Source organism: Pogoniulus pusillus, chromosome Z (assembly GCF_015220805.1).
Source record: "Pogoniulus pusillus isolate bPogPus1 chromosome Z, bPogPus1.pri, whole genome shotgun sequence".
In the NCBI taxonomy this organism is placed as follows: Eukaryota; Metazoa; Chordata; class Aves; order Piciformes; family Lybiidae; genus Pogoniulus; species Pogoniulus pusillus.
In genome coordinates, this window is record NC_087309.1 from 40,803,426 (window position 1) to 40,829,575 (window position 26,150).

At 45.3% G+C, this 26,150-nt stretch overlaps 1 protein-coding gene across 4 annotated transcripts in view; it reads left to right on the plus strand.

Moving 5' to 3' along the window:
- Positions 1-24,834, plus strand: part of RHOBTB3 (Rho related BTB domain containing 3) — a 39,336-nt gene extending 14,502 nt beyond the window's left edge. Inside the window, exons 4-12 of one of the 4 annotated variants that reach the window (XM_064140240.1) lie at positions 2,088-2,239; positions 3,287-3,398; positions 5,141-5,509; positions 5,884-5,996; positions 9,406-9,517; positions 15,947-16,120; positions 20,746-20,912; positions 23,634-23,730; positions 24,549-24,834. In XM_064140240.1, coding sequence (XP_063996310.1) covers positions 2,088-2,239; positions 3,287-3,398; positions 5,141-5,509; positions 5,884-5,996; positions 9,406-9,517; positions 15,947-16,120; positions 20,746-20,912; positions 23,634-23,730; positions 24,549-24,664 — 1,412 coding nt within the window. In that variant the 3' untranslated portion in view covers positions 24,665-24,834. The remainder of the gene's footprint in view (positions 1-2,087; positions 2,240-3,286; positions 3,399-5,140; positions 5,510-5,883; positions 5,997-9,405; positions 9,518-15,946; positions 16,121-20,745; positions 20,913-23,633; positions 23,731-24,548) is intronic. The other 3 variants (XM_064140241.1, XM_064140242.1, XM_064140243.1) reach the window with 3 other exon arrangements.
- Positions 24,835-26,150: the final 1,316 nt, after the last annotated feature.

A 26,150-nucleotide genomic window follows, 5' to 3' on the forward strand; every position in this document is an offset into this window, starting at 1 on the left:
CAACCTAGCACCCAGCCCTGTCCAATCAACTAGACCATGGCACTAAGTGCCTCATCCAGGTTTTTCTTCAACACCTCCAGGGACAGTGACACCACCACCTCCCTGGGCAGCCCATTCCAATGGGAAATCACTCTCTCTGTGATCTGCCAAGATCTTCCAGGCTCTTCCAGTCTAATCCTCCCTGCAGCCAGCAGGGACATCCCCAACTGGAGCAGGTTGCTAAGAGCCCAGACAACATCACCTGCAATGGGATGGGGCATCTACCACCTCTTGGGCAGCCTGAGCCAGGTTCTTGCCATCTTCAGGGTCAAAAATGCTTCTTGCTATCTAGTCCAAGTTAAGTCTAGATTTTTACCAGCATTAAACAAAGTTGAACCAGGGAGGCCAGTGGACTTTTAACAGTTGGCCAGCATGATCATAAAAATCCTACGCAGGATTCAGAAGCTGCAGTGTAAAGTGTGTGTAATTAAATCATCTTCTGTGTTTTCTATGCACCTGTGGCAGATGGGATTCTAGGGGAGATGTCCCCATTCTGCTGCTGTGCACCCTGCATGGACAGGACCAAATAACTCAACGAACTCAAGGGTGGACATTAGTGTCTGGGAATGCAGGCAGGCACCGCAGCTGTGCACATCAGAAATGTGTGAAGAACAGTGTGGCCAGCAGGTCCAGGGAGGTTACCCTTCCTCACTACTCTGCTCCAGTGAGAGAAGATACATCTGGAGCACTGGGACCAGTTCTGGGCTCTGCAGGTCGAGAGAGACAGGGAACTGCTGGAGGGAGTCCAGTGGAGGCTACAAAGCTGCTAAAGGGCCCAGAGCATCTCTGAGAAGAGCAAAGGCTGAGAGGTCTGGGGCTGAGAGCCTGGACAAGAGCAGCCCCAGAGCAGATCTTAGGAGTGTTCAGAAGTATCTGAAGGGTGAGTGTCAAGAAGGAGCCAGGCTTTTGTCAGTGTTGCCCAGTAAGAGGTAAAAGGGCAAAGGGCATAAACTGGAACCCAGGAGGAGAAACTTCTTCAGTGTGAGGGTGCTGGAGGGCTGGAGCAGGCAGCCCGGAAGGGTTGTAGAGTCTCCTTGTATGCAGAGCTTCCAGCTCCCCCTGGCCATTGTGATCCTGGGCAAGCTGCTGTGGGTGCCCTGCTGGAACAGGGAGTTGGACTGGGTGATCTCCAGAGGTCACTTCCAACCCCACCATGCTGGGATTTTCAGATTCTGTGATAAGGTCACTGAGGCCCTAGGCCAAACCTGGCTTTTGAAAGTCCTGCCTGACTTTTCCATCTTTTCAAATCCATCTGTAAAGCAACACTACTGCAATGCACACAGAGTGTTGTGTGACAGCTGATATTTTGGTTTGATTAACAGAAAGGTGGGTGGGGTTTTCTGTCTCAGTAATTATGGATTTGTTGCTCTAAAATTACTGTTTCCATCTCCCTCTTTGTTCTTTTTTAAATAACAGATGTTTACAGTTACCTAGTAAGTCACATATTTCACTTTTAGTCTCATCTGTTGAAACTCCACCTCCACTCTTGCCTCCAGTTCTGGTGTCCCCAGAAGAAGGACACAGAGCTGGTGGAGAGAGTCCAGAGGAGGTCACAGAGAAGATCCAAGGACTGGAGCAGCTCTGCTGTGAGGACAGGCAGAGGAAGCTGGAGATGTTCAGCCTGGAGAAGGAAAGGCTCCAGAGGGATCTCAGAGCTGCCTGGCAGTATCTGAAGGGATCCTGCAGGAAGGCTGCAGAGGGACTTTTCCTGAGGGTGTCTCGGGACAGGCCAAGGGGGAATGGTTTGAAGCTGAGCAGGGTCAAACCAGAGCTGAGGAAGAAGTTTTTCAGTGTGAGGGTGTTGAGACTGCAACAGGCTGCCCAGGGAGGTGGTGGATGCCTCCTGCCTGGGGATGTTCAAGGCCAGGCTAGATGAGGAGCAGCTGAGTCTGGTTGAGACGTGTCCCTGCCTGTGGTGGGAAGGTTGAGGGAGATGAGCTCTGAAGTCCCTTCCAGCCTGAGCCATTCTGTGATTCGTTGATTCTATGGAGCAGTCTGGATTATCTGACAAAAATGATCTTTTCTTTTACATGGCTTTTTCCCCTCAGGAGTGCCTTGCACCTGCCCCCTCTGCACTTCAGACAGGAGGAGCTGTGTCACCACCTCCGAGGGTGTGCAGCTCTCCAAGGAACTAGGAGCCACTTACCTTGAACTGCACACTCTGAATGACTTCTACATACAGAAGTACTTTGGAGGAGTGGTGAGTAAGCAGATGCTGGGTTGAAAGCGTTGTGGCACACATGGGAGGTGTTAGGGCTTTGGAGAATAAGTAAAGGCACACCATGAGGTGCAACAAGAGCAAGTGCAAGGTTCTGCACTTGTCTCAGGGTGATCTTTTATGTCAGCCCAGGCTGGGAGATGATGAGATTGAGAGCAGCCCTGCAGAGAAGGACTTGGGGTGCTGGAGGTGAGAAGCTGGACAGGAGGCAGCAGTGGGCACTGGCAGCCCAGAAGGCCAAGGGCAGCCTGGGCTGCATCCAAAGCAGTGTGGCTGGATATGGAGAGAGGGGATCCTGCCCCTCTGCTCTGCTCTGCTCTGCTCTGGGGAGACCTCACCTGCAGGGCTGTGTCCAGCTGTGGGGCCACGAGCACAGGAGAGACCTGGAGCTGCTGGAGAGGGTCCAGAGTAGGCCACTGAGATGCTCAGAGGGCTGCAGAACCTCTGCTGTGGGTAGAGGCTGGGAAAGTTTGGGCTGTGCAGCCTGGAGGAGAGAAGGCTGCAAGGAGAGCTTAGAGCTGCTCCTGAAGGGAGCTACAAGAAGGCTGCAGAAGGACTGTTTGCAAAGGCCTGCAGTGACAGGATGGTTTGTAATTAGAGCAGAGCAGGTTGAGATTGGATGTTAGGAACAAGTTCTGCACCATGAGGGTGCTGGAACACTGCAACAGGTAGCCCAGGAAGGTGGTTGGGGCCCATCCCTGGAGATATTCAGTGTGAGACTTGACAGGGCTCTGAGCAGCCTCAGTTGAGGATGTCCCTGCTGACTGTAGGGTGAGTTGGAGTGGACTTGAAGGCTCCCATCCAACCCAAAACTTGCCATTATTCTGTGAGTCTATGACCTGCTCCAGCAGGAGGCCATAAAGACAACAGCAAGGCTGGAGCACCTCTGTTGTGGGGACAGGCTGGGAGAGTTGGGGCTGTTCCACCTGGGAGAAGGCTTCAAGGAGACCTTAGAGCAGCATTTCACTGCTGTTGTTCTGAAATAACCAGGATTTAAAACCACAAGAAAAATCCCATTTTGTGTTCCAGCTGGAGTATTTCATGATCCAGAGCTTGAATCAGAAGTCATCAGAAAAAATGAAGAAAAAGAAGAAGACTCAGAAGTGCCACCGAGTTCAGCCCCCTCAGCTTGAACAGCCAGGTGCTGGCTGCTGTCTCCTCTCCAGTGCCCTTCCTGAGGTGTCTCACACCCTTTGTGCGACTGACACTTTGTGACCGCTGTTTGGAGCTGTGTTCTCTTCCCATCAGCTCTTCTGGTGATGTAGCTCTGGTGCCAGCTTCTCTTAGTGATTCTTGCAGAAGAATTATGAAGGAACTTCTTAAATTTCAACTTAGAATCATAGAATCATAGAATCAACCAGGTTGGAAGAGACCTCCAAGATCATCCAGTCCAATCTAGCACCCAGCCCTATCCAGTCAACCAGACCATGGCACTAAGTGCCTCATCCAGGCTTTACTTGAACACCTCCAGGGATGGTGACTCCACCACCTCCCTGGGCAGCCCATTCCAATGCCAGTCACTCTCTCTGGCAACAACTTCCTCCTAACATCCAGCCTAGACCTCCCCTGGCACAACTTGAGACTGTGTCCCCTTGTTCTATTGCTGGTTGCCTGGGAGAAGAGACCAACCCCCACCTGGCTACAACCTCCCTTCAGGTAGTTGTAGACAGCAATGAGGTCACTTCATTTTAGATTTCAAAACAAATAAATTCAGGTGCATTCGATGCAAAGGTGAATTAATAGAAGCTTTACAGACAAATGAAGTAAGAGAGTCACTGCATCATGCTTCAGCATTCTGCAGTTTCATCAAGTCACATTTTTATTTGCTGAAAATAAACCAAGGGAGAGGGCTACAGCCCTGCACATGATTTCAGAGCATCTGCTTTCTCAGCATCTGATGTATTTATGCAGTGAAACAACTACTAACTGCTAATTATATCCAGATAACTCCTCTCCCATGTCCTAAAAATTGATTCAGGTGCCTGAAGCTGGGGGTGCTGGTGGAGAGAGAAGCTGGTGGAGGAAGCAATGAGCGCTGGCAGCCCAGAAGGCTGAGGGCTGCCGGGGCTGCATCTAAAGCAGTGTGGCCTAGAGATGGAGAGAGGGGATGCTGCCCCTCTGCTCTGCTCTGCTCTGCCTGGAGGAAACCTCTCCTGCAGCCAGCTGTGGGGCCACCAGCGCAAGAAGAGACCTGAAGCTTCTGGGGAGGGTCCAGAGGAGGCCACGAAGATGCTCAGAGGGCTGCAGAACCTCTGCTGTGGGCACAGGCTGGGAGAGTTGTGGCTGTGCAGCCTGGAGAAGAGAAGGCTGCAGGGAGAGCTTAGAGCTGCGTTTCAATAGCTGCAGGGGAGCTGCAGGCAGGCTGGGGAGGGACTGCTGAGAAGGGCCTGTGGGGCTAGGCTGAGGGGCAGTGGTTTGGAAGTGGAGCAGGGCAGAGTTAGGTTGGACACCAGGAGGAAGTTGTGCAGAGTGAGGGTGGGGAGACCCTGTCCCAGGCTGCCCATGGAGGTGGTGGAGGCTCCATCCCTGGAGATATTTGAGGTCAGGCTGGATGTGAGCAGCCTGCTCTGGCTGGAGGTGTCCCTGTTGCCTGCAGGGGGTTGGACAGGATGTCTTTTGAGGGTCCCTTGCAAGCCAACGTACTCTGTGCCTCTGCATAAAGAGGTTTCATAGAGGCTGGACACTTTCATCTGTTTTATTTCACTGTATTGTTCCAATCATTTTAACTGTTTTAGCAAATGTCCTCCAGTGGCACCTGAGAGGTTTTCTGATCAAACACTTTTTTCCACAACCTGAGCTGGGTCTGATCAGGTCTCTGGCAGTAGAGGTCTCTGCATCTGACCCTCGCCTCGGTTCTACAGCCCAGCTTCTTGTCTCCTGCAGAAAAGATGCCGATCCTAAAGGGTGAAGCCTCGCACTACGACGCAGACCTGCACAACCTCCTCTGCTGCTGCCAGTGTGCTGATGTGGCCTTCTACCCCGAAGACCTCAGCACGGTGGTGGAGGCTCACAAGGTCATCCTCTGCTCGGTCAGTCAGCTCTTCATGCTGCTCTTCGAGGTGAAGAGTGCCGCTGACATCCACGACGCCTCCATTGTCAAGATGGCACAGAACCTCTTCACGGTGGACACCAGGGGCACCTTCCCCGTGGCTACCCATAGTGGACCACCCTGTGTCCCACCAGTGAAGGTGGTGGTGAAGGACTCTGTCTTCTGCTCTTGTCTCCCAGACATCCTCCACTTCATTTATTCAGGTAACCCCTCAGCAGAATCCCCACACTCCAGCATGGTGGGGTTGGAAGGATTGTCTGGAGATCACCCACTCCAACCCCCCTGCTTCAGTAGGGCACCCACAGCAGTTTGCCCAGGAACACAATGGTCAGGGGGGTTGGAAGCTCTGCATTCAAGGAGACTCCACAACCTCTCTGGGCAGGCTGCTCCAGCCCTCTAGCACCGTCACTCCAAACCAATTGCTCCTCCTGCTCAGCTGGAACCTCCTGAGCTCCAGTTTGTGCTGCTTGCCCCTTGTCCTGTCAGAGGACACCACCTTCAGTGGGGATCTTTTCTTTGCCTTCTAGAGGCTGTGCCTTGTTGATTTACAGCCCACCTTTACCTGGTGTCATTGTAGGTGCTTTCCAGTGGGAACAACTCGAAGAGGATATAAAAAGGAAGGTGAAGGATCCAGAGAAAACTGAAAATGTACTTGAGAAGGTGAAATGCATCCTGAAAACTCCAGGGAAGGTACATCTGAGCTCTCTTGGGGCAACTGTTAGTGATGCAAATGCTTGGGAAATTGCTTTTGCAGACAAGATTTCCACATCTGTCTGTGTTCCAAACTTACCTTTGGCTCACAGATCTTTGGTTGCTTCATCAGTGGACTGCTCACAGGCACACACAGAACACAAACTGTGCACATCAGAGCTGCTGCTGTAATGTGCAGAATCGATGTAAGTGGTGGAAGGCACACAGAGAGTTGCCCTAGAAGGATTACCCCTGTTCAGAGCTTTGCACATGCTCTAACAACAAGATTATGTCCTACTAATTCCCATGTAATAGAGGCTGCCCTGGAAAGCTTTCCCTTGCTGAGTATGTGCCAAAAGCTCTGCTTCTGCAGCAGGTCAGGAGAGCTAATTTGTCTTCATGAAATCACAGAATGGTAGGGTTGGAAGAGACCTCAGGAGAGCATCCAGTCCAACCCCCTGCCAGGGCAGGTCACACAGAAACACATCCAGGTGGGTCTTGAAAGTGTCCAGAGGAGGACACTCTGCAACGTCTCTGGGCAGCTCCAGGCCTCTAGCACCCCACACCAAAGAAGTTTCTTTTCATATTGAGGTGGAGCTTGCTGTGTTCCAGTTTGGGCCCCTTGCCCCTTGTCCTGTCACAGGACACCAGTGAAAAGATCCTGACCCCTTCTCCTTGCTCCCTTCCCTTCAGATATCTGTAAACATGCCTAAGATCTCCTCTGGGGCTGCTCTTCTCCAGGCTCAACAGCCCCAGGACTCTCAGCCTTTCCTTCTCAGACAGGTATTCCAGTCCCTTCAGCATCCTTGTAGCCTTCTTTAGACTCTCTCTAGTAGTTCCCTGTCCCTCTTCAACTGGGGACACAACGCTCCAGATACTGTCTCATCAGGGCAGAGCAGAGGGGCAGAAGAACCTCCACTGAGCTGTTGGCCACACTCTTCTGTGAATGTTGTGTTGAAAGCTGTAACTCAATATATTTAACTTATCAATGAATTGTGATGTATAGAATCATACAACCAGGGAACCATTTTGGTTGGAAGATACCTCTAAGGTCATACAGTCCAGACATTAACCCATCGCTCCCAGGTCACCTCTAAACCATGTCCCTTAGTACTTCAGGTCATGTTAGTAAAAGCTTACAGTACAGAATTAGTCTTAACATGCATTTTCTGATAGAACTTCAGCAGCAGTGCAACAAAGCTAAAGAGTCTGTAGAACAGGTATGGTGGGGAGCAGCTGAAGGACCTGGGGTAGTTCAGTATGGAGAAGAAGAGGCTGAGGGGAGCCCTCTTTGCTCTCTGCAGCTCCCTGAAAGGACTTTGGAGGCAGGTGGGAGCTGGGCTCTTCTCCTTGCTATCAGGTGACAGAAGGAGCCTGAAACTGTGCCAGGGGTGGTTGAGGTTGACCACAAGGAACAATTTCTGTGCTGCAGGATGGAAGAGGCTGCCCAGGGAGGTAGTGGATTCCCCATGCCTGGAGGTGTTCCAGAACCATGTGACCGTGGCACTTGAAAACATGGTGGTGTTGGGCTGATGTTGGATGGATGCTCTTGGAGAGCTTTTCCAACCCAAACAATTCTGTAATTTCATGATAATATGGGACTTGCACAAAACATTTATGTCAAATGGCCACAACAACCCCAAGCATCACTACAGGCTGGGGACAGAGTGACTGGGGAGCAGCCAGGCAGAAAAGGATACTGGGGGTACTGGTAGATAGTAGCTGAAGATGAGGCAGCAGTGTGCCCAGGTGACCAAGAGAGCCAATGGCATCCTGGCCTGTATCAGGAACAGTGTGGCCAGTAGGACAAGGGAGGTTATTCTTCCCCTGTACTCAGCACTGGTCAGGTCACAACTTGAGTGCTGTGTCCAGTTCTGGGCCCCTCAATTCAAGAGAGATGTTGAGGTGCTGGAACATGTCCAGAGAAGGGCAACGAAGCTGGTGAGAGGCCTGGAGCACAGCCCTGTGAGGAGAGGCTGAGGGAGCTGGGGGTGTTTAGCCTGGAGAAGAGGAGGCTCAGGGGTGACCTCATTGCTGTCTACAACTACCTGAAGGGAGGCTGTAGCCAGGTGGGGTTGGTCTCTTCAGCCAGACAACCAGCAACAGAAGAAGGAGACACAGTCTCAAGTTGTGCTGGGGGAGGTCTAGACTGGATGTTAGGAGGAAGTTGTTGGCAGAGAGAGTGATTTGCATTGGAATGGGCTGCCCAGGGAGGTGGTGGAGTAGCTGTCCCTGGAGGTGTTGAAGAAATTAGTGGCTGAGGCACTTAGTGCCATGTTCTGGTTGATTGGACCTTGGGTGCTAGGTTGGCCTGGATGATCTTGGAGGTCTCTTCCAACCTGGTTGATTCTATGATTCTATGAAATTATATGGGAAATCATCTTGTGTTGTCTTGAGATAATGTAATGCAAAGGTCAAAAGGCCACCTAGATGTTTTAAGCTTCTGATGGCTCAGCTGTAGTCTTGCAGTTCCTAAGTGTCCACAGCTAAATCATTTGTAGGGCTGGACTTCACAAGTCCTGGAAGCTCTTAAGAAATCAGGCCTTAGCCCTTGCTTCTTTGGGAGTTTTATTACTCCTTTGGGTAGGTTTAGTTCACATTTTAAGTTTTTGTCCTTCAAAGATGTGAAGGCTGGAAATTAAACCATGATTTTCTTGATAAAAATGAGTGGTGTAAAATGAGATGAAATGTTAACCTTAGGTCTGATCTCACCTGCATTTTGCTTCTCACAACCGATCTTTTTCATGTTTTTCCTTTTGGGTAGATTCCACACTTACAACAAGAAAAATCAGAACTGAAAGCTAACTAAAAGTGATGGATTTTGGATGTTTCTGTGCTGGCATGGCCAGATGATAGTAAGAGAAGTCCATGCTCTATCCTTCCTCTCTGTGGAGGCAGCAGCGTCAGGGAAATACCAGAACACACACCCACCCCTTTTGTCTGCTTTGCATCCGTGTGCAGTGTGCTGCCAGTGGCTTGATATGTGTCCATTGGTGCATCCCCCCAAACCCTCAAACCTTCTCCTTCTACACCCTTGGGTCCAAACAGGGCATGCAGAAAGAAGGCTGGAGCCCAGAAACCTCATGGTGCAGTTAAAACTGAGGTGCCATGGGGAGCAGTTCTGTGGTGAGTCAGAGAGGATGGAGGCTGGAGCTGGGGTGTGGCTGTAGGAGATGGGAACACCTTTGAGGCGCTGCACTGTGAGCAATACGACAAACATGGTGGGGAATAAAAGAGTACTGCAGAGGTTTGGATGTGTGAGAGGCAAAGCTGAGCAGCATTAGCAGAAGAACACAAAGCAGAAAACGAAAGGCTGGGTTTGCTTCCCTCATACAAATGGTGTCCTGCAGTCTTTGGTGCTGTAGGCAAATCTCCATGGCAATCTGTGATCAGTGCTTTTGTCTTGCAGCTCAGCACTGCCAAGGACTGCAGGTCTCACCAGATAAGACGTCTCTACAGTACCTCTCTCAGGCTGTTCTTTAATACACCTGTCTTAGCTGATGTCATCTTCAAAATACAAGGTATGGAACCTCTGCTTCTGCTGACGTGGTCACTGCTGCACCTCCTGCTGTCGTCCTCTCTGCAGGACAGTGGGAAGTGGAGGTGACTCTCTTATATGGTGTCAAAACTAAAGAAATATCTATGAGTGCCTTGTCCAGTTCTGATGCATCCAGCACAAGAGGGACATAGAACAGCTGGAGAGGATCCAAAAGGCCACAAAGATGATCAGAGGACTGTAGGACCTCCTCTATTTGAGATGCTCATGCCCCTATACTTCACAATGGTGAGGCCACACCTCGAATCCTGGGTTCAGTTCTGGGCCCCTCACTCCCAGAAGGATATTGAGGGGCTGGAGCATGTCCAGAGAAGGGCATCAAAGCTGGGGAAGGGTCTGGAGGAGAGGGCTGGAGAAGAGCAGCTGAGAAAGCTGGTGGTGTTTAGTCTGGAGAAGAGGAGGCTGAGGGGACACCTCATTGCTCTCTGCAGCTCCCTGAGAGGAGGCTGGAGCCAGGTGAGGGTTGGGCTGTGCTCCCTATCATCAGGTGATAAAAGGAGAAGAAATGACCTGAAATGGTGCCAGAGGAGGTTGAGGTTGGCCACGAGGAACAATTTCTGTGCTGCAAGAGTGGTCAGAGATTGGAAGAGGCTGCACAGGGAGGTGTTGGAGTCCCAATCCTTGGAGGTGTTCCAGAAAGGTATGGCCATGACACCTGGGGCCATGGTTTAGTGACCATGGTGGTGTTGGGCTGATGGTTGGACTGGATGATCTTAGGTGTCTTTTCCAACCCAAACCATTCTATGACTGTATGATGACAACAGAACAAGGGGACACAGTCTCAAGTTGTGCCATCAAGGCTGGATGTTAGGAGGAAGTTCTTCACAGAGAGAGTGATTTGCCATTGGAATGGGCTGCCCAGGGAGGTGGTGGAGTCACTGTCCCTGGAGGTGTTGAAGAAAAGCCTGGATGAGGCAATTAGTGCCATGGTCTAGTTGACTGGCTAGGGCTGGGTGCTAGGTTGGACTGGATGATGTTGGAGGTCTCTTCCAACCTGGTTGATTCTATGATTCTATGATCTAGTCCTCTTAGAGGCCAAGATTAAAATATTGAGGGGGAGCAGATGCTGTATTTCCTTGCTGACCTGTCTGTAACAGACCCAGAAGTCACAAAGTTGTTGGTCTGCTCACGAAGATGCCAGGTGCTCTTTGGGCAGTTGCTGTGCCAGTGAAACATCTTTTGCTGCCCTTTTGCGTGGTTGGTGAGGGAGGAGGTTGGTTGTTTTTTTTTCAGGAAATTAAATTATTTCACCTTACATAATAAAAATACAGGAGAAAAAAAAGTGTTAGCTCCTTTCTAAGGGTATGAATGAGATGGTTTGGACATGGTAATTGCCTTCTTGATTCATCCACACCCACCCTTCATGCAGAAATGGCCTTTAGGGGTTGGACAATTGTTTGATTGTTTCAGCTTAGAGCCAAACATGAAGCATTAGTGCCTCGAGCATAAGCACAAGAGAAGAAGCAGATTCTTTCTAGATTTTCCCTTTTAAAATGCAGTGAAAACAAAAAGGTCTCTGAAAAGGAGGAGAAAATACTGATGCCAAGCTCAGTGACGTGAGCAATTCATCTCAGCATCCCCCACGCCTCAGAGAGCTTTCCAGGAAGCTGATGAAACCATAATACATTTATTTTACAGGGAAAAAAAAAACAAACAACAACCCCCCCAAAAAAAAAACCCCAAAACAAACCCCAGAACTGCTGAATAGGTTTGACAGGTATTTAAAAAGTGTAGTTTATGGTATTTTTTTTTAAATCCACTGTTAAAATGTGTGTTTTTCTAATGTTTGATAAATCTCCCAGCCCTTTCTCTCTGATTCATCAGGCACAAATAATTGCATTAAAGCTAAATAATTACCAAGAGAAACTGAAGGATTTAATCTTGATCAGGCAAATAGATTTTTAAGTAATTCCTTGAATACTGGAGGGGAGGAGGGAGGTTTGCTTTGGGCTTTCTGGCTTGCGTAAATACTTGGAAGCCATAGAAAATGGAGGGCATTATGCCTGTGTGGAGACTCACAATGTGACTGAACCTCTTAATTAGTCATTAAATACCCAATTAGGTGCACATGCAACATGATGTGCATCTCAAATCATGTCTGAAGCCTGTTACCTGCATAAATGTGTAATACCATCCACATATTGTGTGTTACACATACATACATTTTTTAATGCAGTTTAAACAGTTTGGAAGTAGAAGCAGAGGTGAACAGGAATAGAATTAAAAGGAAAAAGTGCCATGTGCCTTTGAGGAATTAGGGACATGGAGAACTTGTGGGCAAGGAGGAAATCAGCCAGGATATACAAGTATATGTATTTAAGTTATATATATATATATATATATATATATATATATATATCCTATATACTGTATAGGATATATATATATATATATATATATATATATATATATATATACACACACATATACACATCCTATATACTGTATAGGATGTGTGTATATATATATATATATACACACATCCTATATGCTGTATAGGATGTATATATACATATACATGTATATATATATATGTATATATACATAGTATAGTGTACATACACAGGCACACACACGCACACACGCATATATATGTCAGCCTCACCTCCATCCCTGCAAAAATGATGGAGCAACTCCTTCTGGAGGGCATCTCAAGGCACTTGGAAGAGAAGAAGGTTATCAGGAGCAGTTAGCTTGCATTTACCAAGGGGAAGTCGTGCTTGACCAACCTGATCACATTCTTTGGTGATGTAACTGAATGGATGGATTCAGGGAGACCAGTGGGTGTAGTCTACCTTGACATTAGCAATGCCTTTGACACCACTTCCCATGACATCCTAGTGAGCAAGCTCAGGAAGTGTAGGATGGAAGAGCAGACAGTGATGTGGATTAGGAACTGGTTACAAGATAGAGTTCGAAGAATAGTGATCAGTGGTGCTAGGTCCAGCTGGAGAGCTGTAACCAGTGGAGTCCTCCAGGGATCAGTGCTGGGTCTGGTGGTGTTCAACATCTTCATCAATGGCATTGATGAGGGGACAGACAGACAGACAGAGTCTGCTCAGCAAGTTTGCTGATGACACCAAACTGGGAGGCTTGGCTGATACAGCTGAAGGCTGTGCAGCAATCCAGTGACACTTGGACTGACTGCAGAGCTGGGCACAGAGGAGCCAACAAGGACAAGTGCAGATTCCTGCATTTGGGGAGGAATAATAAACTCTACCAGTACAGGCTGGGAGGTGATCTGCTGGAGAGCAGCCCTGTGGAGAGGGACCTGGGGGTCCTGGTGGATAACAGTTATCCATGGCACAGCAATGTGCCCTTGTGGCCAAGAAGGCTAATGGGACACTGGGCTGTATTAGGAGGAGTGTGGCCAGCAGAACAAGGGAGATTCTTCTTGCCCTCTACTCTGCCCTGGTGAGACCTCGTCTTGAATACTGTGTTCAGTTTTGGGATCCCCAGTTTAAGAAGGACAGGGATCTGCTGGAGAGGGTCCAGTGGAGGGCTAGGAGGATGATTAGAGGACTGGAGCACTGCCTTATGAGGAGAGGCTGAGGGGCCTGGGACCCTTTAGTCTGGAAAAGAGAAGACTGAGAGGGGACTTAATCAATGTTTGTAAATATCTGAGGGCTGGGGGTCAGGAGGCAGGGGACAGGCTCTGCTCACTTGCTCCCTGTGATAGGACAAGGAGCAATGGGTGTAAACTGCAGCACAGGAGGTTCCACCTCTACACAGGGGAGAACTTCTTTACTGTAAGGGTCACAGAGCACTGGCACAGGCTCGCCAGAGAGGTTGTGGAGTCTCCTTCCCTAGAGACTTTCAAGGCCTGTCTGGATGTGCTCCTGTGTGAACTGACCTTGTGTGGCCCTGCTCTGGCAGGGGGATTGGACTCAATGATCTCTTTGGGTCCCTTCCAACTCCTGAGATCCTGTGATAGTGTAGGTATGTCATAGGTCAGGGCTGGGCTGGCCACGAGAGGAGTGCTAGAGGCTCTCCAGGACCCCCTCTGCTTCCCAAAGGGAAGAGAAAGGGAAGAAGGGAGAGAGGCTGATGGGGAGGGAAAGAAACTGGACCAGCTGGGACAGAACAAGAACAATGCCATGGGACAGAGACAGAGACGCAAACCAGGGTGGAACCCAACCCCCGATGGCACTGATGGCACCACTGGCACCACTGCTGCTGGGGGCAGGCACTGGGCAAGGCCCAGGCTGGATTCAGCAGCAGGTGGGAACCGGAGTCAGGAGCTGAATTCCGGAACTGGGTTCAAGAGCACAGGGATGGGGGTGGAAGGCAGGAGAGACAGAGCCCCCCCTGGGATACCAACCAGGGAAGAAGAGGCATGGCCCTGGGAATCCCTCATCTGTCTCCTGCAGATGCCATCTGTGGTCTGCAATCCTCGGTGGGCAGTTGAGGGTCACCTGTCCTGTCTGCTCCTCCACACAGGTGCCACCTCTGCCTTCCTGGCTCCCAGAGTGTGCCACAAGCTGTGGCAGTGCCTTTGCTGTGCCCAGGAGCAAGCCCAAGGCAGAGTCCTTGGCAGTGGCTCTGCCCATCAGCTTCTCCCTGCTAGGAGCAGCCCCTGGCTGTGCAGAGCTGCCCTGAGGTGCAGAAAGTGCCTCAGTGAGCAGAGCCTGAGCTGGCAGGGACAGCACTGAGCAGAGGCAGCTCTGGCCTGGCTCACAGCAGGACAATGTGCTACAGGGGGCATGTACTGACAGTATATCTATTGCAGTTAGAGCTACTGACAGTGTATTTAGAATCATGAAATGGTTTGGGTTGGAAAAGCCCTCCAAGGTCATCCAGTCCAGCTGTCAGCCCAACACAACCACGGTCATGAAACCATGTCCTGAAGTGCCATGCCTGGCATGCCAGTTGAACTGTTTTGATTAAACAATCACACCTGGCCACAGGCTGTTGTTCTGGCACTGTTTTGGCACTTCCTTACACATAGGACTCTTGAGTTCATCTGCAGAACTTCCAGTGCCAGGGTTGTCTATGCTTTCATTAAGATCCTATAAGACTTCCACCATCCTGGGTGGTCAGCTTTAGGGGATCTTCCCAATGCTGGAGTGAAGCAAGTATCTTCAAAATGCTGAAGTAAATAATTGGGGGGGGAGAGGGGAATATATAAGGAAAAATGGAAACATTTTATGGGAAAATGTATGAGGATTATTCTAATAAGAGAACCACTAGGAAATTCTTAGGCAAAATACTTAATCTGGTTTAAAAATATTCAATCTGGTTAAATTCATGATTATTAGATGGAATCTCATGCAGGATGGTTTTCCTTTCTCTGCTTTGTGTGGTCATAGAATCATTACTGTTGGAAAAGACATCTAGCATCCTCAAGTCCTGCTGGCAAGCTAAGAGCCTCATGGCTGCTAAGCCATGTACCAGAGTGCCAGTCCACAGGGGTTTTTAAAAGAATTCAGTGATGGTGAGTCCACCACATCCCTGTACAGGCAGTGCCAGGCCTTGATGATTATCTGTTGGTTGTTAATTTTAAAAACCTCCTTGCCTGCATCCACAGCAGGGAGGGCAGCAGCACAGGGAGGGGATTCTGCCGCTCTGCTCTGCTCGCTCAGACCCCACCTGCAGCACTGCCCCCAAGTCTGGGATCCCCAGCACAGGAAGGACCTGGAGCTGCTGGAGAGGGTCCCAGGGGAGATCACCAAGATACTCAGAGGGATGCAGAACCTCCCCTGTGGGGACAGGCTGGGAGAACTTTTGCCTGGAGAAGAGAAGGCTCCAGAGAGACCTTAGAGCAGCCTTTCAATACCTGAAGGGGCTCCAGGAGAGCTGCAGAGGTTCTTTGGGCAAGGGCTGGGAGTACAAAGATGAGGGACAGTGGCTTTGAGATGGGAGTGTGAGGATTGAGACTGAAGAGGAGGAAGAAATTGTTGAGAGTGAGGATGGGGAGACACTGGCACAGGTTGCCTAGGGAAGTTGTGAATGTCCTCTGCCTGGAGGTGCTTCAAGGCCAGGCTGGATTTAGCTTTGAGCAACCTGGGCTGGTGTGAGGGGGTTGGAGCTGAATGATCCTTGAGGGTCCCTTCCAACGAAATCTGTTCTGTGATTCTCCAAGTGAACTCCCAGCCTTTCAAGAGCAGGTATTGGAAGGGACTGATTGACTTGATTCCAGTGTACAAACTCAATGTAGTTGTAAGGTTGACCCAGACCAAACTGTCCCAGTTATGGTTAGGAATCTGGCCAACAGCACAGGGACCACAAAACAAGGGGGTGCAGATGCCCATGGAAAGGATGCTGAAATGGATGATCTTGAAGATCCCTTCTGACCCAACCCATTCCATGATGCTGTGAATCTCTAAGAAAGTCAGACCTTTGAAATCAAGGTCTTCCTGTGCTTGTAAGAGCGTCATGGACTTCTGTCTTTCAGGTGCCACTGTCCCAGCCCACAGAGCAGTGCTGGTAGCTCGCTGTGAGGTAATGGCAGCTATGTTTAATGGTAATTATCTAGAAGCAAATAGTGTTCTGGTTCCAGTCTATGGGGTTTCCAAAGACACTTTCCTCTCCTTTCTAGAGTATCTCTATACCGACTCCTGCTGCCCAGGTAAGAAAATTTAAATGTATCTTTTTATATATATATATATATATGTATGTATCTATATCTGTTAGTCATTCTTTAACAGTGAGGTTTTGACAGAGTAATGTAGCAGTATTTATTTCCTTGGAAAATGCTCAAGGCCTTGGATGAGGCTTGCAGCAGTCAAAGCCTTGGATGAGGCTTAGAGCACCCAAGTCTAGTTGAGGAGTGTCGCTGCCCCATGGTGGGGAGGTTGGAGTACATCGTCCCCAAGATGACTTTCAACCTGAGCCACTCTGGGAACCTATAATTCAGTGATAATGCACCAGGAAAGAAAGTGTGTCCATGTTATTCAAAAGAAAATGATAGATCAATCTTGAAACCACCTTCAGGCAGAAGATGTCCCTGCGCATGGCAGGGGGTGACTAAACAGTCATCAAAGTTCCTTCCCAACCCAAACTATTCCATGATCATAAATACCATCAGGAAAATGTTGGATTGGTTTTGTGCTTACAGAGGAAAACAAAACAAAACTACACAAAAACAAACCAAAAAGAAATCCAGGGGGAAAAGAAATAAAAAATTAGAAGATTGAAATTTAATGTCCAGACCATTAAAATATGTTTCATTGTCTTTCTAAATCACAGTTTGGTTCTGGGTCTTAATTCTGTCTTTTGTATCATCAGTGTATCTTTTTTTAACCTATGTAATGCAAGGGAAATTTAGACAAGTTTTTATATATATATATATATATATATATTTTAAATATGTTTTTTATATATATATATATGTTATATATATGTTTTATATATACACATATAAAAGTTATTTTTATATATATGTTATTTTTATATATACACATATACATATATATGTTATTATTAATATATAGAAGGAAGGTCTTCACTGAGTAATTTGTTCTTGGAATGGGCTGCCCAGGGAGGTGGAGTCACCGTCCCTGGAGGTGTTCAAGTATAGCCTGGATGAGGCACTTAGTGCCATGGTCTAGTTGATTGGACAGGACTGGGTGATATGTTGGACTGGATGATCTTGGAGGTCTCTTCCGACCTGATTGATTCTATGATTACATATATATATATAAAAAAATTATATATATATATATATATATACATATACTTTATTTATATCACAGTATCACAGTATCACCAAGGTTGGAAGAGACCTCACAGATCATCAAGTCCAGCCCTTTACCACAGAGCTCAAGGCTAGACCATGGCACCAAGTGCCACGTCCAATCCTGCCTTGAACAGCTCCAGGGACGGCGACTCCACCACCTCCCCGGGCAGCCCATTCCAGTGTCCAATGACTCTCTCAGTGAAGAACTTTCTCCTCACCTCCAGCCTAAATTTCCCCTGGCGCAGCCTGAGGCTGTGTCCTCTCGTTCTGGTGCTGGCCACCTGAGAGAAGAGAGCAACCTCCCCCTGGCCGCAACCACCCTTGAGGTAGTTGTAGACAGCAATAAGGTCACCCCTGAGCCTCCTCTTCTCCAGGCTAAACAATCCCAGCTCCCTCAGCCTCTCCTCGTAGGGCTGTGCTCAAGGCCTCTCACCAGCCTTGTCGCCCTTCTCTGGACACACTCAAGCATCTCAATGTCCCTCCTAAACTGGGGGGCCCAGAACTGAACACAGTACTCAAGGTGTGGTCTAACCAGTGCAGAGTACAGGGGCAGAATGACCTCCATGTTATTATAATTATATATATAAATAATATATATAAAACATATATATGTTATATATATGTTATTTTAATATATATATTATTTATGTATATGTGTATTCATACACATATATATACATATATATATGTATATGTGTATACAGATGTATATATGTATATGTGTATATATACATATATGTATATATAAACACATACATATATAATTATTATAACTATACTTATTTATTTTTATATTATATATTATAGATATTAAAATATATACATTTATACATACATATATTTTTTATTATAACCACATATATCTAAATATATTTATATATAAAAATATATTTATTTATATATATGTTATTTTAATGTATATATTTTATATATTTATGTATATATGTGCATATACATATATATGTTTTTATAATTATATATAAATATATTTATCACATATTATTATTATTATTATTATTATTATTATTATTATTATTATTATTATTATTATGTTTAACATCAACAAGATTAAATATCTTATTCATGCCCATGGATATCTCATTTCAATGGAAAGAAAAAAAACAACCCAGAAAAAAAATGTGTGCCAGGTGGAATATCTGGCAACAAAAATTCAGCTGTAGTATTCCTGGTGCCTTAACCTTTGTCTTTTTTTAATGAGAAGAAAAGTCCAACTATTAAGTAAGAAATATGATTGAAATGCAAAAAACCATCAAAACCCAACCCTATTGTTTATTGTTAAGAATTAGTTGATACTGTGGCATGTGTTTTGCTTTTGCTTGCTTTTCAAGTAGTTTTGCCCGAATCTTTGGTTTTCCATGGTTCTTCCTTCAGTTTGTCTGACACTTCCTTGCTCAGCGGTTTGAATGTGTAACCCGTGTACAATGCATTTAAAAAATACCATAAAGCTACTTTTCGAGCTAAAATATTAGTATTTTATTTTGCTTATCTATTTATAAATCTATTTTGTCTTTTAATACAGACACCTGATGGTACCTTATGTTTAAAAGTTAATTATAAACCATTCTTAAACTGAGATAGTGCTGAGGGATTTAAACATTAAAACATTTACATAAGAATATAAATATGCTGCTAAGTATAAATTGTCATCATAAAACCATTAAATATGCACATATTCAATATTTTGATCAAAATGATGTATTTTACACAGTTAAATCTTTCAGTTCAAAAAATATTTCACAAGAGTTTTCAAATTTTTAATGTATTATTTTTCAGAGGTGATTTTAAGTTGCTTAATTTTTATTCAGTAAAATGTGTTTTTAAATTTGTTTAATATTTTAACTATTTTCAAACAGACATGGATTGCTCAATATATTCATTGTTCGGTGTCTGTATTGATGGTCTAGACTGGGTGAGGCACTCAGTGCCATGGTTTAGTTGATTGGATAGGGCTGGGTGCTAGGTTGGACTGGATGATCTTGGAGGTCTCTTCCAACCTGGTTGATTCTATGATTCAAGGCCATTTACTTTTTAGCCTTTTTATTGTATTTTCCTATATCATTGAAAATTCTGGTTTTTTTTTTTTTTTTTAGACAGAAAAATTAGAAAGCCAAATCCTGTTAATAATCATCAATTACTTAAATAATCAGCAGCACCTGATGATCTGAAAGGTCTTTTCCAATCTATGCAATTGACAGCATCTTGAAGATGCAAGATAATTGCAACCATTTATTATATTTACCTTCTAACCAGCAACAGAACAAGGGGACACAGTCTCAAGTTGTGCTGGGGGAGGTCTAGGCTGGATGTTAGGAGGAAGTTGTTGGCAGAGAAAGTGATTTGCCATTGGAATGGGCTGCCCAAGGAGTTGGTGGAGGCACCGTCCCTGGAGGTGTTCAAGATAACCTGGATGAGGCACTTAGTGCCATGGTCTGGTTGATTGGATAGGGCTGGGTGCTAGGTTGGACTGGATGATCTTGGAGGTCTCTTCCAGCCTGGTTGATTCTGTGGACTGATAGCTGCTAATTAGGTACTAACAATTCTTTTCCTGCTGTTTGAGCAGATTATCTTTAAAAAGAGAGTGACACAACAATGGAAATAATGAAAGAAATTAAAAAAAAAAAAAAGAAAAACAAAAGAAAAAAAAAGGAAAACAAAGAGGAAAATAACAACAACAACAAGAAGAAAGAAAAATCCCGACATATAAATGTAACATAAGAGGAAGATACTTAAAAGAAAAAAGAATAAAAATAAGAGGAAAATACTTAGAAAAAAAAATAAACCTAAATGTAAAATAAGGAAATAAAGAAAACAAGGGGAAAAAAAGAATAACAATGAAATAAGTGGAGGATACGTTAAAAAATTAATAAAAATAGGAGGAAAATACTTAGGAAAAATAATGAAACTGAATGTAAAGTAAGAAAGTAAAGAAAACAAGGAGAAAAAAGAATAATAATGAGAAATAGAGACAAAAGCAGAATAATGAAAAAATAATAGTAATGAAAACTAAATGTAAAATAAGAGGAGAATTACGAAAAAAAGTAAAATAATGAAAAAGAAAGAATAAAAGGAAAATAATGAAAAATAATGAAAGTAAATGAAAATGAAAAGAAAAAAAATGGAAAAGAGAATGAAAAGGAAAAATAAATGAGAAAGAAGGAAAAGGAAGAAAAAAATTATAAATAATAACAAAAAGTAAAAAAAAAAATAGAAATAAAAGCAATGAAAAATGAAAGATAAATCATAGAATCATAGAATCAAGCAGGTTGGAAGAGACCTCCAAGATCATCCAATCCAACCTAGCACCCAGCCCTATCCAGTCATCCAGACCATGGCACTAAGTGCCTCATCCAGGCTTTCCTTGAATAATAAAAATAATGGGAATTCAAAGCAGTTATTTAGCAGTCAGGTTTTGTGTTGGTTGCTGTGTGTTTAGGAGTTGACTGTAGGCAGCGTCTCAGGGTAAAACAGGTCACCTCTGTTCTACTGTCCTACAGCCAGCATCCTGCAGGCCATGTCCCTGCTGGTGTGCGCAGAGATGTACCAGGTGATGAGGCTGCAGCACATCTGTGAGCTCTACATCATTACCCAGCTGCAGAGCATGCCCAGCAGGGAGCTGGCATCCACCAGCCTCAGCATCGTCAGCCTGCTCAGGAAGGCCAAGGTATGTGTGGCATGCTTCGGAGGTAGGCACTGGCACTGATTAGTGGGGACTTGCTAATTGCTAGGATTTCTAAGGTCTTAGTAATTTCTGTTCTGCAGGATAAACTTTGATGTACAGCCTGTGAGTTAAGGATCATTGGTGGCACAATCAAATGAAAATAATGAAAATAATTAAAGTGAATTTTCAGAGTGTCCTGGGTTAGGGTGGATCCTTCCCCCGGGAGAATAAACTCAACCACAACACAGATTTTTTGAAAGTCAGGGAAAGATGAAATCATAGAATCATAGAATCAGTCAGGGTTGGAAGGGACCAGAAGGATCATCTAGTTCCAAACCCCTGCCATGGGCAGGGACACCCTACCCTAAATCAGCCTGGCCTTAAACACCTCCAGCCATGGGGCCTCAACCACCTCCCTGAGCAACCCATTCCAGGCTCACATTTCTGCATGAAAATAGAAAAAAAAAATACAGATTATATTTGTTGGGTTTTTTTTTTCCCCTTTCCTTAAAAAAAAAATATTACTAACAGACCTGCCTAGCATAAAATGTTTCGCATTCACAGTACTCAAACTGCTTCTCAGTTCTGGGTCGATGAGGTCAAAGCGATTCACCACTGCAAGAGTTTGTTTAAAGAGTCTGGAGCTCACAAACAGCACAACCCAACCCGGGGCAGCAGTTATAAAAGAGTCATAGTGCAAATCAAAATCATGAGTGCAGAGATGTACTGGTTTGTTTCATGGTTCTTCAAAACCAGAAAAGAGCAAAGGTGAACTCTTCTATGATACATGCAATAAATTAAGCGTATGACAATGGGGCTGGGGCCCTTCGACATTTTTTAGCTGGTGTACCAGAAGTTGAAGCCTGTGGAAGATAGGACTCAGTAAGCCAAACAAACCAAACTGTATTTCTTACAGTGTTAAGTACAACAGTGCAAAGAGAGATAACTACTAGAGAAGAAAAAAAAGTATAATAACTTTAAGGGAGATGGGGGAGGGCTCAAGCCGCGGCGAAGCAGCAAAAGCAGTAGCAGCCAAAACAGCAGCTGGGGGAGATAGGCAGGCACAGCTCAAGCAGCGGAAGCCAGCAAAAGGGGGAGAACAAGCTGTGCTTCTAGGCATTAAGCTCTTGATGCTCCAATGAATTCGTATTAACTTATCCATTGTTGCCGTTATATGGCTGTCTAGGTTCTAATTAGAATTTCCAGAGACTCAGATAAATTTGGTAGAACCAATAACAATTTTTATAGAGTTCCCTTCCCTCTTCCCCTTCTTTCCCAAAAGAAAGGGATTAGATGGAGAGAGAGAGAGAGGGAAAGGTAAAGCACACCCAAATAACTGTGTTCAGTTCTGGGCCCCCAGTTTAGAAGGGACGTTGAGATGCTTGAGCGTGTCCAGAGAAGGGCAACAAGGCTGGTGAGAGGCCTTGAGCACAGCCCTACAAGGAGAGGCTGAGGGAGCTGGGATTGTTTAGCCTGGAGAAGAGGAGGCTCAGGGGTGACCTCATTGCTGTCTACAACTACCTGAGGGGTGGCTGTGGCCAGGAGGAGGTTGCTCTCTTCTCTCAGGTGGCCAGCAGCAGAACGAGAGGACACAGCCTCAAGCTGTGCCAGGGGAAATTTAGGCTGGAGGTGAGGAGAAAGTTCTTCACTGAGAGAGTCATTGGACACTGGAATGGGCTGCCCGGGGAGGTGGTGGAGTCGCCGTCCCTGGGGCAGTTCAAGGCAAGATTGGACGTGGCACTTGGTGCCATGGTCTAGCCTTGAGCTCTGTGGTAAAGGGTTGGACTTGATGATCTGTGAGGTCTCTTCCAACCTTGTTGATACTGTGATACTGTGATACTGTGAAATCTCACTTGATTTGAAAGTTAAAAAGTTTATCAATAACTTAAAAAGGTATCTGAGGTAGGTGTCATAAATATCAGGCATAAACTTATGCTCATGCAAGTTAAGGCTTTAATAGAGTTGCAGGAATCAAGCAATGTACAGGCCTGGGTGCGCAGGGGAAGCTCTGCTCTACCCTAACGCACACCTTTTGTTTTTCAGTTTTCTCTTTTTAATATCCTATTCTATTACATATTCATTACTAATTCTAAGAAAAGGTTGGGTTTTGCTTATCAATTCTAAGAATGGGAGGTGTCTCTTCCACGCATGTCTCTTTTTATTCGGTGGTCCCTCTGGTGGTCTTCAGGGATTAATTAAAATAAAATAAAATAAAATTTAATTTTAAAAAATATAGAAAGTGAAACTTTATTAATATTTTTTAAAATTTAAATGTAAGTTAATTAAATTTGTTTTTAAGACCTAAAATTAAACTTTACTAATAAAAATGCTTCAAATGAAACAAAATTAAACTTATTAATAAGTTAATGAATAAAATAAAACAGATTTTTTAAAATAAAATTGAATTTTTAAATTTAAAGAAAATGAAACTTTAGCATTTTTTAAAATGTAAATGTTGATTGGACAGGGCTGGGTGCTAGGTTGGACTGAATGATCTTGGAGGGCTCTTCCAACCTGGTTGAATCTATGATTCTGTGAGTACTGTCATTCATTCTTGGTTCTGCTGTCTGCTTCCACGTCTCCATCAGTGACTTTTTTTCCTTCATTTCCCCCTGCAACCTAAATTTATTTCCTAAACAGTGAAAACTCTGACAGGTGAATCCTGCTTGTACTCCCTAGACAAGTTGGCACTAAGTAACGTTTGTGTTCCCTTCCTTCTCACAGTTTCACAACTCTGATTGCCTCTCAACTTGGCTGCTTCACTTTATTGCCACTAACTACCTCATCTTCAGTCAAAAGCCTGAATTTCAAGACCTTTCAGGTAATTTATCAATTACTTTTAAAGCAGGTTTAACCCCCAGCTCCCTCAGCTGCTCCTCCCCAGCCCTCTTCTCCAGACTCTTCCCCACCTTTGTTGCCTTTCTCTGGACCTGCTCCAGCCTCTAAATGTCCTTCTGGGAGTGAGTGGCCCAGAACTGAACCCAACACTCAAGCTGTGGCCTCAGCAGTGCCCAGCACAGGGGCACAATCCCTGCTCTGCCTCGGCTGTCCACACCATTGCTGATCCAGGTCAGGGTGCTGGTGCCCTTCCTGCCCATCTGGGCACCCTGCTGGCTCATCTCCACCTGCTGTCACCCAGCACCCCCAGGACTTTTTATGCCCCAGGGCAGTTTCCAGCCACTCTGCCCCCAGCCTGGAGGTTTTAATCCAAAGCAGTGTGGATTTAGGTTGGAAGTAAGGAGGAAGTTTTGAGAACAAGAATGGAAGAGGTCAGACAGGGATGTGGTGAAGACCCATCCCTGGAGACATTAAAGATCAGACTTAATATGGTCCTGGGCAGCCAGCTCTAGTTGGAGATGTCTGAGAGGGTTTGGACAAGATGACTTTTGAGGGTCCCTTCCAGCCTGATGCAGTCTGTGAACCTGTTGCATGAGTTCGTTGCGACATTTCGGTTGTCTTCTTAAGGGTAAAGAACATTCATCACCAGGACAGCCTCTCTGCTCTCCTTGGGGAAAAGGAACCTCCCTCATCTCTCCGTCTCTAGCTGTGTTTGTACCCTTAGTGCTCTTTTAACCTACTTTAAAGGACTTCTGCTGCCTGCTTGCCCCTCACTTTCAATTCCTTCCCTGCTTTGTTCAGTGGAGGAGCGCAGCTTCGTTGAGATGCACAGGTGGCCTTCCAACCTCTACCTGAAGCAGCTCGCCGAGTACAGGAACTATGTGCACTCCCAGAAGTGCCACTGCGCAGTGATGTGAGAAGAGTGACCACAGGCAGAGGGCAACCCGAGGGGGAACTCAAAGAGAGTGTGAAAAGCCATGCCAAGAGCAGAACCAGGTGGTGGGCTCCTCTGGAGGACTTCATGCTGTGGTGTGGGGCACTCACTGATGTCCCTTACTTGGATAATAAAACACTCCTCTCTAAGACACTGGTTGGTTTCCCCTAAACCACTTCTTTCCTTAAAACATTTTCCCCCTTAAACCACTGTTTTCTCCTTAAACCACTTTTTTCTTAAGCCATTCTTTTTCCCCCTTAAACCACTTCTTTCCCTTAAACCACTTTTCCCCTTAAACCACTTCTTTCCTTAAACCACTTTTTTCCTTTAAACCAGTTTTTCCCCTTAAACCACTTTCCCCCCTTAAACCACTGTTTTCTCCTCAAGCCAATTTTTCTTAGATCATTCTTTTTTCCCCTTAAACCTCCCTTTTTCCTTAAATATCTTTTTTTCCTTAAACCACTTTTCCCTTTAAACCACTTTTTTCCCTTAAATCACTTTTTCCCCTTAAATCACTTTCCCCCCTTAAACCACTTTTTTTCTCATTGAACCTTTTTTTCCCCTTAAACCACTTCTTTCCTTAAAACCAATTTTTCCCTTTAAACCACTGTTTTCTCCTTAAGCCACTTTTTCTTAAACCATTTTTCCCCCTTAAACCACTTCTTTCCCTTAAACCATTTCTTTCCCTTAAACCACTTTTTCCCCTTAAACCACTTTTTCCTCCTTAAACCTTTTTTTCCCCTTAAACCACTTTTTCCCCTTAAACCACTTTTTCCTCCTTAAACCTTTTTTCCCCTTAAACCACTTTTTCCCCTTAAACCACTTTTTCCTCCTTAAACCTTTTTTTCTCCTTAAACCACTTTTTCCCCTTAAACCACTTTTTCCTCCTTAAACCTTTTTTTCCCCTTAAACCACTTTTCCCCCTTAAACCACTTTTTCCTCCTTAAACCTTTTTTTCCCCTTAAACCACTTTTCCCCCTTAAACCACTTTTTCCTCCTTAAACCTTTTTTTCTCCTTAAACCACTTTTCCCCCTTAAACCACTTTTTCCTCCTTGAACCTTTTTTTCTCCTTAAACCACTTTTCCCCCTTAAACCACGTTTTCCTCCTTGAACCTTTTTTTCCCCTTAAACCACTTTTTCCTCCTTAAACCACTTTTTTCTCAAACCATTCCTTTTTATCCTTAAACCACATCTTACCTTAAACCACTTTTTATCCTTAAACCACTTTTTTTTTAAACTGTTTTTTCCTTAACCCACTTCTTTGAGCCAAATTTTCTCCGGAACCACTTTTTTTTTCCCTTAAACCATTCTATTTTACCCTTCAACTACATCTTTCCTTAAACTACTCCTTTCCCTTAAACCAAATTTTTCCTTACACCCTTTTTCCTTAAACCACTTCTTCCCTTCAACCGTTTTTTTTTCCTTAAACCACTTTTTCCCTCAAACAACTTCTTTTCCTAGACCACAC